At 39.5% G+C, this 15,823-nt stretch overlaps 2 protein-coding genes across 2 annotated transcripts in view; one reads left to right on the plus strand and one right to left on the minus strand.

The window, feature by feature from the left end:
* Window positions 1-206: 206 nt before the first annotated feature.
* LOC106810311 (inhibitor of growth protein 4-like) lies at window positions 207-6,341 on the minus strand. Its single transcript, XM_014813619.1, has 7 exons — window positions 6,269-6,341; window positions 5,972-6,043; window positions 4,747-4,913; window positions 4,298-4,403; window positions 2,454-2,580; window positions 2,037-2,193; window positions 207-1,536 (listed from the first exon to the last, which is right to left on the minus strand). Exons 1-7 carry the CDS (start codon window positions 6,303-6,305, stop codon window positions 1,432-1,434), a joined length of 771 nt encoding a protein of 256 aa, XP_014669105.1. The 5' UTR covers window positions 6,306-6,341; the 3' UTR covers window positions 207-1,431.
* Window positions 6,342-9,524: 3,183 nt separating this feature from the next.
* Window positions 9,525-15,823, plus strand: part of LOC106810304 (neuralized-like protein 4) — a 46,591-nt gene continuing 40,292 nt past the window's right edge. The window contains exons 1-5 of the mRNA XM_014813609.1: window positions 9,525-9,563; window positions 10,869-11,096; window positions 12,217-12,328; window positions 14,348-14,436; window positions 14,625-14,751. Of these exons, the coding sequence (XP_014669095.1) occupies window positions 11,088-11,096; window positions 12,217-12,328; window positions 14,348-14,436; window positions 14,625-14,751 (337 nt within the window). The 5' untranslated portion in view covers window positions 9,525-9,563; window positions 10,869-11,087. The remainder of the gene's footprint in view (window positions 9,564-10,868; window positions 11,097-12,216; window positions 12,329-14,347; window positions 14,437-14,624; window positions 14,752-15,823) is intronic.

Consider the following 15,823-nt stretch of genomic DNA (forward strand, 5'->3'; position numbering starts at 1 on the left):
AAATTTTACATTGAGAGAATTCAGCTGCCTTGGCGGAGGTCTGTGCTCTCCGAGTGCTCTAGTTGTTGTTGTTATTACAATTGTTATTACTGAAAAAATGAAACATTTTCTATTGCAATTTATAATCCTAATCATTAGTATATAATATCAATATGAGAAAAATATCTATGACTATATACTAACAATATAAAAAGCATAAAGCATGGTAAGAAATGTAAAATTACAGATTTTATTTGTAAGCCAAAAACTCATCATATTGTAATTGAAAAAAAAACGGATTAAAATGTTTCACATGGCTCATTAACACAACACTTTTTACATAATTTGCAGCATACAAAAAATCGTAATTGGATAGGGAAACTATGATTGTACACACTATGGAATGACGCAATTCTATTACGGGACGTAGTTTTAGCAGTCTTGCATGTTCATAGCATATTTAAAATAAATACCTTTTATTAATACACTATGAATGGAACATATAATAATAGCATCAGAAGTAGATAATAGATCCTCTATTATCTACTCCTGATAGCATTAATATCATAAGTAGATCATTTCAATTTTACAAAATACTTACAGAGAATATTTGCATTGCTGTCCTAAATTAGCCAAAGAACCCAGGAAACTGTAGACATAATACAAGCACAGTGTGCAATGAAACTGGGAGTAATCACCCCTTCGAAGATATAGGCCTAGTAACTTGAATGTTGAAATTAACACATTTCAAATAAATAGCTAAAGGTGCAAGGATTTCTTTGGAATGTAAGAAAGCATACTGATCATGAACCGACTACTGGATGATGGCAAATGAAGCATGACAGTGCCAATACATTTACATAAGCAGACACTCACACATTCACAAACACGTGGCGAGTCAGTTACTTTATGCAACGCTGTGTTCAATGTGCTGAAAAAATGTTCTCTCCGTAAATCATGCGGTGATGGGCAAGCAGGCCCTCACCAATGTGAACTGATTCTTCTTGCTATCCATACATTTACTTACTATTACATACATACACAAACCACCTTTGCTCTTACAGGCCATCTACTTCAGATAGCATTGGCTTAGAAGCCCCTTACGGTATGCACCTACATACATACAAAATTGAGTATCATAAACCTATTTTATAAAGTGCATTCTTTTCTGTGACAGCAGATTGTTTGCCATAGCAGCCAGAAACATTTCTACACGAGACAATCAATGGGAAACATAATGTCAACTACAACAAACCAGGGACAAATACCTAGGGTATGTAGCGGGTTACAAGGGAGCATCGTCCACCAAACCAATTCAAGCAATTCCTTACCTAGAGAAAGGAAGTGCACCAAAAAGTGAATGGATCCAACAATAGCTGTGCAAGTATGAAAGCAAGCCAATGCAGAGTCTGGTCATGGCAGATATCTGGACGTGCAGCAAATGGAAAAAGATCACATCTTCTTTTTTCGTTCTAGTGTACATCGAGGGCAGAACCACTTTCCTTTTGGCTTTGTAGTCAGTCCGACGCAAGCGAAATGAAACCATTCGATCGGACACTGAAATTAATTACCAGGCACGACTCATTACAAAACTGTGCAAAATGGCAAGGTTACTCATACGTGTGCACTCTTATAAACCATGATAACCTCTTAATAAGTAAACAGTATTTCGTTTTCCTCTCAGAAGAAACTATCATTTGACAGTCGGTATTCTATTAAAGAGGAACATTAGTCTAAAATTCAGGAGTATAACAGTATAATATGATACTGCATGAAAAATTGTATATACCTATATATTTCTCTTATCACAGAAATATTAACTTGTTTATAAAAAAAAGAATTAATTAATTGCGGAAACTGATATGATATTAAATAACAGTGCTAACCCTTGACAAAGTTGAACTTAAAAATATTTCTTTTGAACATTAAGCCAGAATAAGCATAATTTAGACGGAGTTTAACTGAAAATATATAATAAACATGCAGTAATGTTCCCCTGTAAAATACATAGCATTTATACTTAAATAATATAATTAATACTATTGAACTTTACTTACATCAGGATTATCACACCCAATCATCTCTCCGTACGACACCTGGTGGCAAAGACAGTAAGTAGGCTCGTTGGGGTCGACGGGCATGTCTAACACATCTGAAGGATGGGTGATGGACATTGGTAAAGCTGCTAATGCTCCAGCAATTGGCGACTCCGGCCTGAAAATAAACAACACAGGTTAGAATGCATAAACAACCCCATGATCAAGACAATGTACACACCATTAATTATCACCATACAAAGGAAAAGCATATACCTACAGCTCACGTGCAATTTTATAATTCCTAAAGACATTTACATGGCTGTGACTTTATGCAGTTAGTGTAGGTTACATTATCACTTTAGATTCATTACTGGGTCTAGGCTATGTACATTACTGGGTCTAGGCTATGTACATTACTGGGTCTAGGCTACGTACATTGGCTGTTGCGTCTTCATCTTTTTCCGAGACATCTTCGGCGTTTCGTCATCAGATACCTGCATTCTTCCTCTTCCTCTTCCTGCCTTTTTACCTCCCTTTTCACTTTTTTCTCTTCCACGTCCCTCTGTAATCAATCATAATACAATAACCTCCACCACCATCTAAACAAATGTTCTTATCATGGGCTCGCACTTAGTGACAAGATTGGTTTCTGGCTAAGCCACATGTTTAGAGGATAAGATGTTAGGAATAGGTTTGAATTTAAGAGTACATTATTGCATAATATAGTAGAGTAAAACTCGCATAAGTCGACACTTTTGTTTTGGGACCCGCATATTTGTGTCGACTTACGAAAATGACGACTTACGCGTAAGTCGTCATTTTGTCGACTTATACAATGTATGTAATGCGCGTATACACTGTATTAGCTGGCTTGAGTAGCAGGACATTTGCGGTGGACGTCTGCCAAATTTTCTTGGAACACTTGCTAGAAAAAATACGGTAATTCCACGAGGCCGTGCTCTGGAACAAACTAGTTAGTACTGTATAGCAGAATTAATTTTCAGGGAGTCACACGGACTCCTGCATATGTCAAATCAGGGAGTCCGACAGTAAATGAGGGAGTATTTGACTTGATCCGCACTCGCGTTAATTTCGCATCCTGCATTAATTTTGGGCTGCATACACCATATACTACACTGTATACAGTGGGGAATCTGGGGGTGTGCGAGCTACGAGCTGGAAAAAAATACAATACGTCCAAGCAAACAATGCGATTCAAACAATCTGTCTGCGACAGCCAGCTCGTGCATTCCCTAGACCGTACACTGCGCCATCGGCATTTCTGAAGTCGACTTATAGATGGGAAATTACTGTTGTTTGTATTATATGGGACCTGTCTGAGGGCGTCGACTTGTACATAATGACGACTTATAAATGTCGACTTAGGCGAGGCTATTCCAAAGGATTTACTATGAGAGTGAATCGGGACTTTGACTTCCATGTCGACTTACGTGAATTGACGACTTAGACGATGTCGACTCACGCGAGTTTTACTGTATTAGATTACCCAAGAAAATATTATCTATTAAAGGCATACTAGGCCCATTGATTATGCAATGTTGACAAATGCTAGAGTAACTGGCACCTTGTGTAGTTAATAAGTACATAACCTTACATCCAAATGCGTATTAGTTTGTCCAATATCACTGCTGGTTACTAAGAAATGTCTAATCGAAATCCGCAGTCCAAGAAATCAGTTGTTTAAAGTTTCAAACCGCTGCCGGCGAAGCGGCATATAAATGTGATACAGATTTATAGTGCACGGGACATTTTCGCATGCATGCTCGGCCGTACGCAATGCTATCATCAGTGATTTCGTAAATACGGACGCTCGTGATGAGGAACTTTTTGTCAGGGCTGCTCATGTGCGTCCATGATTAGTACGTGTTTTATACTCCATTTCCATGTTTAGTCCGTGGCCGTGGTTACACCGCTGACACCTCCATTTCATCTGGCGTCCAACACATACGGGCCGCACAAATGTTTACGTCATCGCTTGACTCCTGGATGACATTTACGGCACGTAAATGAATATCAACAACCGATTTCAAGTCTTGTTTGTAATGTCACCAGCAGTGATATTGGACAAACTAATACGCGTTTGGCTATAAGATTATGTACTTATGAACTACACAAGGTGCCAGTTACTCTAGCATTCGTCAACATTGCATAATCAATGGGCCTAATATGCCTTTAAAGATACCTATTTCTTGTTGTTGTTTTTTCAAGAATAATCTAAACACACTATACCTATATTAACAGCAAACTGTATCACTTACTCTTTGGTGCTACATCTGAGTCAGACTGGGAATTCAGTGATTTTTCCTTGAGGTCAGCTTCAAAGCGTGCCAAATCTGCATCAAGCTTACGAATGTGCTTGTCAACCTAGAAAAAACCAGCGCAAACTAGTATTCAGCGCTGTACTGACTAGACGTAGTAGCACAGCATCACAGTAGTAACAAGTTCATGCAAACGTTTCTTGTCTGCATAATAAGGAAAGTTTATTATTAAAATTGTATTTATTTCGCACTGGGGCGCTCGAGTGGCTAGCGGGGTCCGGGTGGCGACGATACGGCCAGTTCAACGCCTCCGGGCACAACAGGTGAGTGAAAGACCTAAGGTTGTGTGCTAGTCACTAAGTGTCGACCGGTGGCGCCATCGGGTGTCGCCGGGAGACACGAAACGCTACAATATTTTGCTATTCTTTTTGTTTCATGTGTAGACATACCATTTCATATGTCTGCATAGCAAGCTGTACTTTATCATCACCAAACTCTTTGCTTTTGCCAAACAATTTGTTGATCTTGTCCAGTTGCTCCTTCTTTTTGTCCTGGACCATACCTCTTACATTTGCTAGATAGTCGTCTGCAATTCGATCTACTTCTCGAAGTGCATCTGTAGTAATGGTTAAAAAAACAACGCATAAACTGGTTATAACTGTAATTTATTTTTTTACATAAAATGTTTAATATGGGCATGTCCTTCACATATTTTACATTACATTACGTATCATAATATATACATAATAATACATCTATAATATATTACATATCGGAATTAGTATTTAGCAATTTCTTAGATACTATCTGTCACATCATTTTAGCAAGTAGAACATATTTTGTACATAAATTTAGGTTGAAGTTCAGAATATACTCTATCAGTTTGCGGATCATTTGACATCAGATCGCATTATGTGACGAATTTAATGTGTTATTGATACCATCAAATTAAATCAGAACCTATAGTATATAACTGCTGAGCTTCACATCACACTCCTTGTTACACAGTCACCATTATTCCAACAAATAGATGGATTTAACCATTTTTAAGGCGTGTATGTAGGTGTTTGTGTCTGTGCGTGTTAGTGACAATAGATTATACCCTACAACACCCATGTTAGGGGTTGTGTCATGCTGTTTATGTGTTGATCTGGATAGTTTTTTGCGTAGCCCACGATTACGTGGATAATAACGCAGGAACCGCCATTTTACGTGGTCATCCAAGCCACGGGAGATTCACAGTCTCCAATGTTGAGAGCCAGGTTTTTACAACTTGAGAAAATTCACTGCACCGGTCGGGGTTGGAACTCACAGCCTTTGGAGTGAGAGATGGACAATATAGTTGCCTAACCACTGGGCCACCGAGGCATCTCTAAAGCTGTGATCATGCTGTGACAACTATTTTGTTGGTCATAATATATTTAATATTACTACTACTAGTAGGTACTTGTAGTGGTCTACTAGTACTAGCACTGCAGTGGCACGGTTACTGGCTCAGGGATAGAGAAGATGTCCACTCCTTTCTTATCAACTAACATCATCCTATCCAATCACCGTACTGGACATCATCTCCATCCTTGAACCCCGTTACTAACCAGTAACCCGTTCATTCATGACATTTGTATAAATTCGTACTCGTAGTTACTACCAAATCATAACAATCATAAAAATTACCTAGGGCGCGTTGGTCTAGATCTCTCATTAACGTGAAGTTTCTGTTCAACTCTATGGGCAGACTCTCTAAGCCTACAATTTACAAATACAAACATAAACAAGTTTCACAACGCCAACGTTACCACCACTACTTTCAGTTGACAACAAAGTTGGCGCATACTAGAACACTACTAATATTATTGATACAGAGTATAGTTTATGTTTAAAAGCTAGCCTAGACCTACTATGTATTTTAACAGTTTATCTAATAATGAGAGTTCATAAATTGCACAACGTTTATAATTTTGACAAACGTACTGTCTAGATAATGCTCAAGATACATAGCGGTGGCCATGATTGCCCGCCACAGTCATCGCCTCTCAAAGATGTTTGCCTTTTTTAATGATTCTGCTATGTAAATAATTTTATATTTATTAACTGTACATTGTATGTAAAGAAGCAAAATATTTAATTAAATTCATGTTATCTTTATATTAATATTTAGCCTTTACTTGTATTTTAATAATGTAAATTTTTATTTCAAGAAAGCTCGGAATACGGTAGGCATAGCAAGAAATTTTGCAATGTTCCATAGAAAATGTGGTGCTTTGGTATCTTTAAGTAATAACAACCGAACTGCTCAAAGAAATCACCCATCGCAAGAATTTAACAATGGTGTTGTTATAAGCATAGACTCATTGCAAGATGATCAGCTGTTTGAAGTTACAATAGACAAAAAGGTTCGTTTACATCAAGTAAAAATTTCCAAATGATTCAGACATTGATTGATGGATTGATTCATCAGTAAAATTACCATGAACTTGAAGATGATAAACACCTTCTATATCTATAGTACTACAAGATAAAGATTGTTCCACATATGGATATTAGCGACTAAGCCAGCCACAGGTTGTGACGATTATCAATATTGTGATAGTAAAATAACATACCGAATTTAGTTACCACTTCCATAGCCTAAACGGCAGCCGATTATCTTTGCTGTCCTAAACTAAACGCTGATAGGTCTATTCACCCGGGTATCTTGCCGAACGTACTCCTGTACTATATATATCTGTCCCGACCGTATCCTCGCCGAACTCACCAACGTATCTAAGGAGTCTTCGCTACGCCTACTCCCTAATACCCTAACCGCCAGCTGGACCCGAACCTCGAACCCTAACCCTAGACCCTAATCCTAACATCTAACCATATCAAAAATAGTTGACCAGTGGTTCGTTCACGGTACGGAACCGTTGCCTATGGTACGTTCCGGCGATGTACCGCTGGGATACATAGACCCTATTACCTAACTACTGGCCGAACTGCAAACTGCTGACATGGCTGCTGCCGCTGCAATTTTGACTTTCTGTTGGATATCTGAATATCCCACCAGTGCTATTCGTATTATTTGCCGTAGGCTTATTCCAGTGCGCTGGTCGCTTTAGTTTCAGTACTTATTGAATAAGTGGTGATCTTGATCTTATTGTAGTACATGCTTACCGCGTATACCTATTAGTAACGCCGGTGGTGGTCATGGTAAATAGGTGCTCCCGGCCTGGCGACCTTGCATGAAAATCAGATGCGTCGATACGGTCTGTGTGCAGGCATCCAGTCCCATCCCATAAGAATGAGTTCCTTAAATCCTCTGTTGAGGTTCTAATCGACTGCGAGTTTGTTGTCATTTGCTCGCTTGTGCGCGATGACCGCATCCTGCCTGTACTGACTGTGGATCGCGGTGTACTTTCAGACGAGCAATTTTGTTGATGAAGTGAGTCGCTTTCTTATGACAGCGTTAGTTAAGATCGGTCAATTAAGGATTTGTAACTATGCATTACCTGTTGGTTCGCCATAACATCGTCTGCAGTGATATAATTCTAGCTGCCGCGCAATTTGATTATTTTTCAATCTTTTCTACGTTTTAAAAAAAAATTGGGTCCATACTGTACAGGATACCTCTAGCTTAGACCGAGATGAGAGATTGTATGCTGTCTCAGCGTTGGCCCGTCTGTACTGCAGATTCCTTTTGACACGACGCCAAGGGTGCTGTTGCTTCGCACATAAACATGAATTTTGTCCGGCACCATTCAGCGTGTTAGAGAGAATTAGCGCCTAGATATACAGAGTGACTTCAACCTCGCTGGTACGAAGTTCGTCTTGGATCACTAGAAAGTGGATGTAGCTCAACACTAGAGCACTGTGTGCTGCTGCTATCTTACTACATTCCCATGCCGATTAAATTGAAAAAAAATTCACAAGGATATGTAAGACCTTCAGGCGTAAATAAAAAGAATTCCCAGAAAAAATGTTAGTGATTCTTAACAATTGAAAATAATGAGCTATTAAGCCAGATACAAAGATTGAGGCACTTGATTGTATTTGGCGTGATACACAGAATAAACAAGAAAATAAAAGATAGCCCTAACACTTACTCACTGCTCACAAAGGTCTAACTCACCCATAAAACTATCCTGCCACATTATACCGATAACATATACCAGGCGTAGAAATAACATTGAACAAGGAGTTCAAAGGACTCCCTACGCCTCAAAAGAGGATCCGCCAGTCTAATAAAAACTAAAGATATTAACAATCAACGCATGTGCTTGTTTAAGATCATGCCGTTGCATCTCTGCCAAATTCTTGGACATTAGCTGAAAATACGTAGAATTCCGCAGCCATTCTCTGGACTGAACTAGTAGTACTGGCATTAATTTTCAGGGCGTTCACACACGACTCCGTGCATGATGCCCAATCAAGGAGTTCCGCACAGTAAATCGGGGAAGTATTTTACTCCGACCTCTCCCGTTAATTTGTCACCCTATTAATATATTTAGGTCATGAATGCGCTAACGCCTATGCAGGCAACATAACACACATATCTGTCACAAAGAATCAATCTCACGTGTACCAGATATCTGTGCTCCCCAATATCCAAAATAATAACTTAATGCTACTATATTGAGTAATAACTAGTAAAATATAATTTTTGATGATTCAAGTTAAGTGGTGTGATGCTACTGATTACTAAAAATGTTTTCCATTTACAATTGGCTTTCAGATAAATATCATGAGTGGTTCTATAGAATAGGTTGAACAACATAAAAACGATCCAAACAACTCTCTCAGTTCCCTTGCAGATGCCAGCAGACTTCAGAAAGGCACATGGTGTTACGGAGTTGTGTGCTCATGGTAGGTAATAATATTTCACCTAATTTGATTTACAGTATCAAATATTTAAGTAGGAATATGCTAAGTTGCCCTATCTCAACTTATGTTGAGATCCCAGCACAATCAAAGGAAGTACGCTTCATGCCAACTATGCATTAGTGCATTAGTAGGCTGTATCCAGTAGCATCACAAAAAGCCTACATAAATGCTGGCTATCAATGCAGAATGGACGGTCAGTGGTCGTGTAGGATATGGCTATACATGATCAGTAAAATGTGAAGGTGACCGAGTTGGTGTTATGCCACCACGAAGCCGGTTCACTCCACTTCTTCGTGATAGTCAGGACTTTGTTTAGCCGCATCGATATTCCTTCTAAGATGTTTTGTCCGTTATCGACTTTAATGGCCAAGTGTGTAACAGGGACAGTGACAGAGACCATTGAAGCGTAAGTTAATGTAGGAGCAGCGCACTTCTAACCAATAAGGCCACACTTAAAAAAAATTTTGTTGAGTGCCTCCACCCACCCAGCTGAAAATTTGGGTAGGTAGTAGGCTATTTTGGAGTTTTTTTTTTACCAAATCACATGGTCTACATGCTCGTGTGCTGTTGGCAGATACCTGTATGTTAAAGATGTTTGTTTTGCTTGGTACAATAAATTATTGCCACAGATTTAATATAATGTAACATTGTACAATTGTAAAACTTTACAAAAGAGATAAGAAAAAAAAGATGGGAAAAAAGATCAATAAATTTTTTAGTCGCCCTTTTCGGCGAAGTTGTCGGGAGGGCAAACAAGACAAATTTTATATGGCCTATAGGTTGGGAACGACAGACTATGTTTGTTGCTAGCGATAAAAATTTAGATCATCGATCAAACTTTATTTGCTGCACCATAATCTGTATGTATGTTGAGTTAACTGCCTAGATTGCAACACCGAAATGACGAAACAGGGAGCCCAAATCCCATACAGGCATGAGGTGTTACAAGCTCACAAGCCATCCAACGCTAATCTACAGTACTAGACTACAAATACTATCGTGGCAGAAATAACACACACCTGATGACAAAAAAACTCAGTGCCTCCCATTCACTGCGCCAAGTTGCTTATAAAAGTATTTAACAATACACGTCCACTGTTTTCAAATTCTCCGATTTGTGATCAATTTGCGTTGCTCTGCAGGCAACGTCCAAGCGGGTTGAGCTAAAGATTCTACGGCCCGTTGCGTTTTTCTCATTGCACGCTGCTATCGCAATGTCGCGCTATTTACGATAATCAAGCCTAAACAATCAAATACGATTTTTTCACGACTTCTGCTTGGATCGTTTTCGAACCTGCGACTGCCTTGTCGTCACTATGCAAACATTACCCGGGGACAACAATTCCTTGCTCAACACCCTGTAGCAAACATGTGACGTCACCAAAACCAAGATCGGGCTAGTGTTTGCAAACAATAGCGTGCGTCCAGATTACCTGATTTCGCACCTCTTTCTTGTTGGCTTTAAGCAAACCGCAGCTCAAATGGAGGCAACTAGAGTTATTTGTCATAAGTAGTGTGATTATGCATTCGCCACGAATATTGCTAGTCTAGTACTGGAGAAATTAGCGTTTGGATGCGCATTGTGAGCCTTTAAAGGCTTCTTTTATTTTCATTCAAGTTGAAGAAACTGTGAAAGTATCCACAGCACACATCAGTTGTCAACGTTTTAATTTTACAATTCTAAAATCAGAAAAGCAATTTATTCTTCTAGGAATCATATCAAATGAGGCAATTAATGAGAGCCTGGTTGCCATGGGAAGCAATCATCAGGAGCCTGAGCCACCAGACGAGAGACTCTGTTTCCATGAGCGATGTGGCTCCCTCATTAAACTCAGTAGTGACCGGCGGACAGCAGAACGAAGGCGCCCCCTGGATGAGTTCAACAATGGCGTGGTAATGACACATCTTGGCGCCCCCTACAGATAGAGAAATGTTTTGCGTAGTTTTAGATCATTGCTGCATTTTAATATTCATTTAGCGATAATATATTAATATCATTAAGAATCTATATATAATATAGAAAACCGAAGTTCTTTTCTTATCCCTCCAAAGAACCGTGGCCTGCTATTCACGCCAATCGAGCTGGGCCCTGTCTGGTCGTCGCCAAATAATGCCGCTTACTTAGAGACACAATTTTTCGATCGTAAACGTGACTTGGAGGCAAATTCCTAAAAGTTATGTTCGCCGAAGAAACTTCGTCATTCATCGAAACCCCACCAAATTTAAAGATCGCCAAATCCGCGATGCGCAACAGCGACGCCACACACCAAATCCATTGCGGCTGCGGTGTATAAACATACCAATTCACTGCGCGCGAACAGCTGTGAGCGATAAAAATTTTAAGACAAACCCCCAACAAGAGACGCTGCATTGTATGTGCGTGTATGTTTGCGCGCCCCGTTGTGTGAAATGTGGTAAGTTTGTTTTGGTGCGCGTGGTGATATGTGTTGCGCTGCCGTATGTGTGTGAATGCGGTGTGTGCTGTGTGTGTGATGTGTGTGTGGTGTTCGGTGTGCAAGATGACAACGGGAAGTGTAACCCTGCCTGCCAACCATCCATTACTTTCAAGAAACAATATCCTATCAAAAACACTCGATCTTTCTCCTTTTAAGACATTGACTATTATTGATCTTGCTAACTAGAAATGATTATTTTCAAAAATAATATATAAATAAGTGAAATTGTAAAACTAACAAAACACCCTTCATTTCCCTGAAAAATTGTATCTCATTTTAAGGTAAAATTTCAGATTTTATATATATTTAGATACAATTTTTTTAAACAAATATTGATATATGACTCGAGTCTAAATATTTTTCGTTTACTGTAAATACATCCTCAAATAAAAGTGAGAGATAAATGGTTAAACCGCCAATCCTCAAATCAGACCCCACTCAAACCCGTCTGGAGGATGGGTAATAGCTAGTACCGGTATATATATATATTTCACTATTATAGTAAGTGTTTTTTATGATATTAAAATGCACAATAAATTTGTTTAGTCTGATATCTGTTACAGTATTCATTTATGTACATCAAGAAATGCGTATGGTTTTCAGATAATGCTAGACAGATTGGTTGACAAGTGGTCAGGCTCGATAGAAGTTGGCATCACCACCCATAATCCGAACACCATGGACTTTCCAGCTACCATGACAAACATGAGATCAGGTCTGTAAGGCATAATAGGGGTAGAAATTAACTTTTGAACAAGGGAGTCCAACGGACTCCCTGCCCTTAAAAAGAGGGAGCCCGCAGCAAAGTGAGGGAGTCTGCAGTCTGAAATTCAAAACTAAAGATATTAACAATAACGCATACATGCGCTTATTTTGAAGAGTCATGCGGTTGCACGTCTGCCAAATTTTCTTTGGACATTTGCTAAAAAATTCTGCGAGGCCATGCTCTGGAACGAACTAGTTAGTATAGCAGAATTTTCAAGGAGTCACACGGACTCCTGCATATATGTCAAATCAGGGAGTTCGACAGTAAATCGATTAGTATTTGACTCCGGACTCTCGTTAATTTCGCACGCTGCATAACATTTAGATGTTTGCACTAGCACAGATAACCAGTAGCAGTTAATGTTTACCAGCCCTCCCAAAAATGTAATAGCTCTCACAAATTTTACTTGCTGTTTAAATAAAAAAAAGGGCCTAAATTGACTGGGGATAATCTTTTTCTTAATTTCACATCTCTGATGTTCAGATATCTATCACTATCTCACATATACATATCACTTTTATTCGTATACTGATACAGTACACACTCTATTATTCGAAACCCTTGGGACCAGACAAGTTTCGGAATTCGGAATCTTTCGGATTTTGGAATGGTACTACAGTACAGATATACATACCGTATATCCTGCAACTAGCCAGTACCAAAACCCAAGTTTTCAAGCGGCCCACTGCTGTACCGGTACAGTACAATATGTATGAGTAATGCCAAACACATTAATAATTTCTGCAGTGAACCCTGTGCAGCCAAACGCGAGCCTTGGTGTACAGATGACTGCCACAAAAAAACTTTCCGTTTTCGGAGCATTTAGGTTTTCAGAATTTCAGATAATAGTATGTGTGCTGTAGTTTTGTTCTGCGGCATGTTCCTTCTTTGAAGTTAACTGCTTGGTGTTTTGTTCAGAGGTTTTACCAGGTTATGCGGCAAGAAAATGGTACTGATACTGTACATGTATATGGTCTACAGCTATATACTGACCTGTCAGCATGAATCAACTGCGAATAAGCAAAACCATGAAACAACACTAGTTATACAGTAACTCTGAAACTGAGCCGGTGTTTTGCAAAAGGCACCGATAAAAAAGGACCTCCGAATAATTTACCAGCATGTGCCAGTGGGCTGGTGAACATTTCGTGTTGTTAATGTTCGGATAAAATCTATAGCCAATATCATTAGGCTTCATCAGTCTATATAGTTGTATCAAGATCGTATTAAGTATGAGAGCGTACAACGGTGAAATGCAACAACCATGTTGTAGTTTCAGTGGAATTAGTCAACTTTACTCATTTTATTGTGACAATTCCTTGCCTTATTTTTTATCAGCATTCCTACCTTGACAATATAAAACCGACCGCTGGTCCATACGATGTCCCTACGCTGAGATATTAAGTGGTAAAATCTAGTGTTTTGGCGAAAATAGAACTCGAGTTGGCATCTATAGCTGCGTTTAGTGTTCGGTGTGTTGCTTTCGGTCGCCGCTGTGTAGCGCTGACCTATTATGTCATTACTACAGAGTTTACTAAATCCAGCGTAAGATGCGGGTCATCACCATGGCGACAAAAGATCGTAGAAGGAAAGGGAATTCCATTTGTCAATGAATGACGGAAATCCTCGAGGTTTCCCGAAGTCATCACTAAACGCGAGACAGTCGCAGCTAGCAGCCAACCTGAGTCCGATTTTCGCCAAAACTCTAGATTTTACTGCTTAATACCTCAGCGTAGGGACATCGTATAGACCAGCGGTCGGTTTTATATTGTCAAAGTAGGACTGCTGAATAATAATACCACAAAGAATTGTCAAAATGAAACGGGTAAAGTTGACTAATTCCACTGAAACTACAAAAAGGTTGTTGCATTTCACCGCTGTACGCTCTCATACTTAATACGCTCTTGGTTGTATAGATGGTTCACATCTGTGTGAATCATCGAGTCATCAGTCAATGTCATCTTCCAGGAACAATAATGATGAGTGGGTGTGGCATACTTACCAATGGGAAAGGCACCAGGAGAGAGTATGGCGATTTTAACCTGGATGAATTGGTGGTAAGTACATGTCAATGCTTGCTTAAAACCCGTGTGGAACGCTTTATTTAATTTATGTCACAAAGCATTGGGTTTCCTGGCATGCCAATCAGAGCTGGAGATTGTCACATATTCCTGTTGACTGTCACCGTCATGCAGACGTTTTGATTAACCGTGTATGAGATGTCGCTGATTTTTCTTCCCATAAGGAGGGAGATCGGATAGGTCTAATGCGAAAGCACAATGGATCATTGCATTACTACATTAATGGAGTGGATCAGGGTGTTGCTGCCACGCGAGTGCCTAACATCGTTTTTGGCGTCATTGATCTATATGGTGAGTGATATCGTAGAAGCTAGTTGCGTCACTGAGATGCTACCAGCTGAAGTGATATTGTCATGACAGACTTGTCATATCAGCAAATGCATCTTAAACTCGCCATTATGCTCTACTTCGCTCTGGTTTCTCAATGGCTAGATGGTCGTATATTTTATTATAGACCAAACTTACAGCACAACATCAAGTAAAAATTTCCAAATGATTCAGACATTCACATTGATTGATGGATTGATTCATCAGTAAAATTACCATGAACTTGAAGATGATAAACATTTCTATACTATTAGTATTACTATAATAAAGATGTGCCGTAGTATGGATATGTTAGCGACTACAGCCACCACATGGTTGTGACGATAATAAAGTGATAGTAAATAAATACGAATTATTTGTACCCACTCCATACCACGGCACGTATCGCGGCCTAACTAACTGCCAACTGCAACTGCTACACTGCTGCCGCTGCATGACTTCTGTTGGATATCTGAATATCCGCACCAGTGCTATTCGTTATTTGCGTAGGTTTATTCAGTGCGCCTGGTTCGGCTTAGTTCATACTTAGTGATAAGTGGTGTTGATCTTGATCTTGATTGTGTACTGCGTCGACCGCGTATACGCGTATTATGATGCAGGTGGTGGGGCATGGTAAAATTAGGTGCTCCCGGCTGCGACCGCGACACAGATGGCGTCGATTACGGTCTGTGTGCAGGCATTCCAGTCCACTCCAAAGAATGAGTTCTTAAATTCCTCTGTTGAGGTTCTAATGACTGCGAGTTTGTTGTCATTTTTGCTCCTTGTGCGCGATGGACCCATCCTGATGTACTGGACTTTGGGGATCGCGGTACTTTCAGAGAGAATTTTGTTGAGAAGGTTGAGTCGCTTTTCTTTACAGCGTAGTTGAAGATTCGGCCAATTAAGTGATTGTAACATTGCAGTTACGCTGTTAGTTCTGCCATAATCGTTGCAGATGAATCTAGCTGCGCAGAATTGGATTATTTCAATTTTTTCAACGTTTTTAAAAAAAATGTGGGTCCCAGACTGTACAGCCATACTCTAGCTTAGACCGAAT

The sequence above is a fragment of the Priapulus caudatus genome, unplaced genomic scaffold (genome assembly GCF_000485595.1).
Source record: "Priapulus caudatus unplaced genomic scaffold, Priapulus_caudatus-5.0.1 Scaffold430, whole genome shotgun sequence".
Classification (NCBI taxonomy): domain Eukaryota; kingdom Metazoa; phylum Priapulida; class Priapulimorpha; order Priapulimorphida; family Priapulidae; genus Priapulus; species Priapulus caudatus.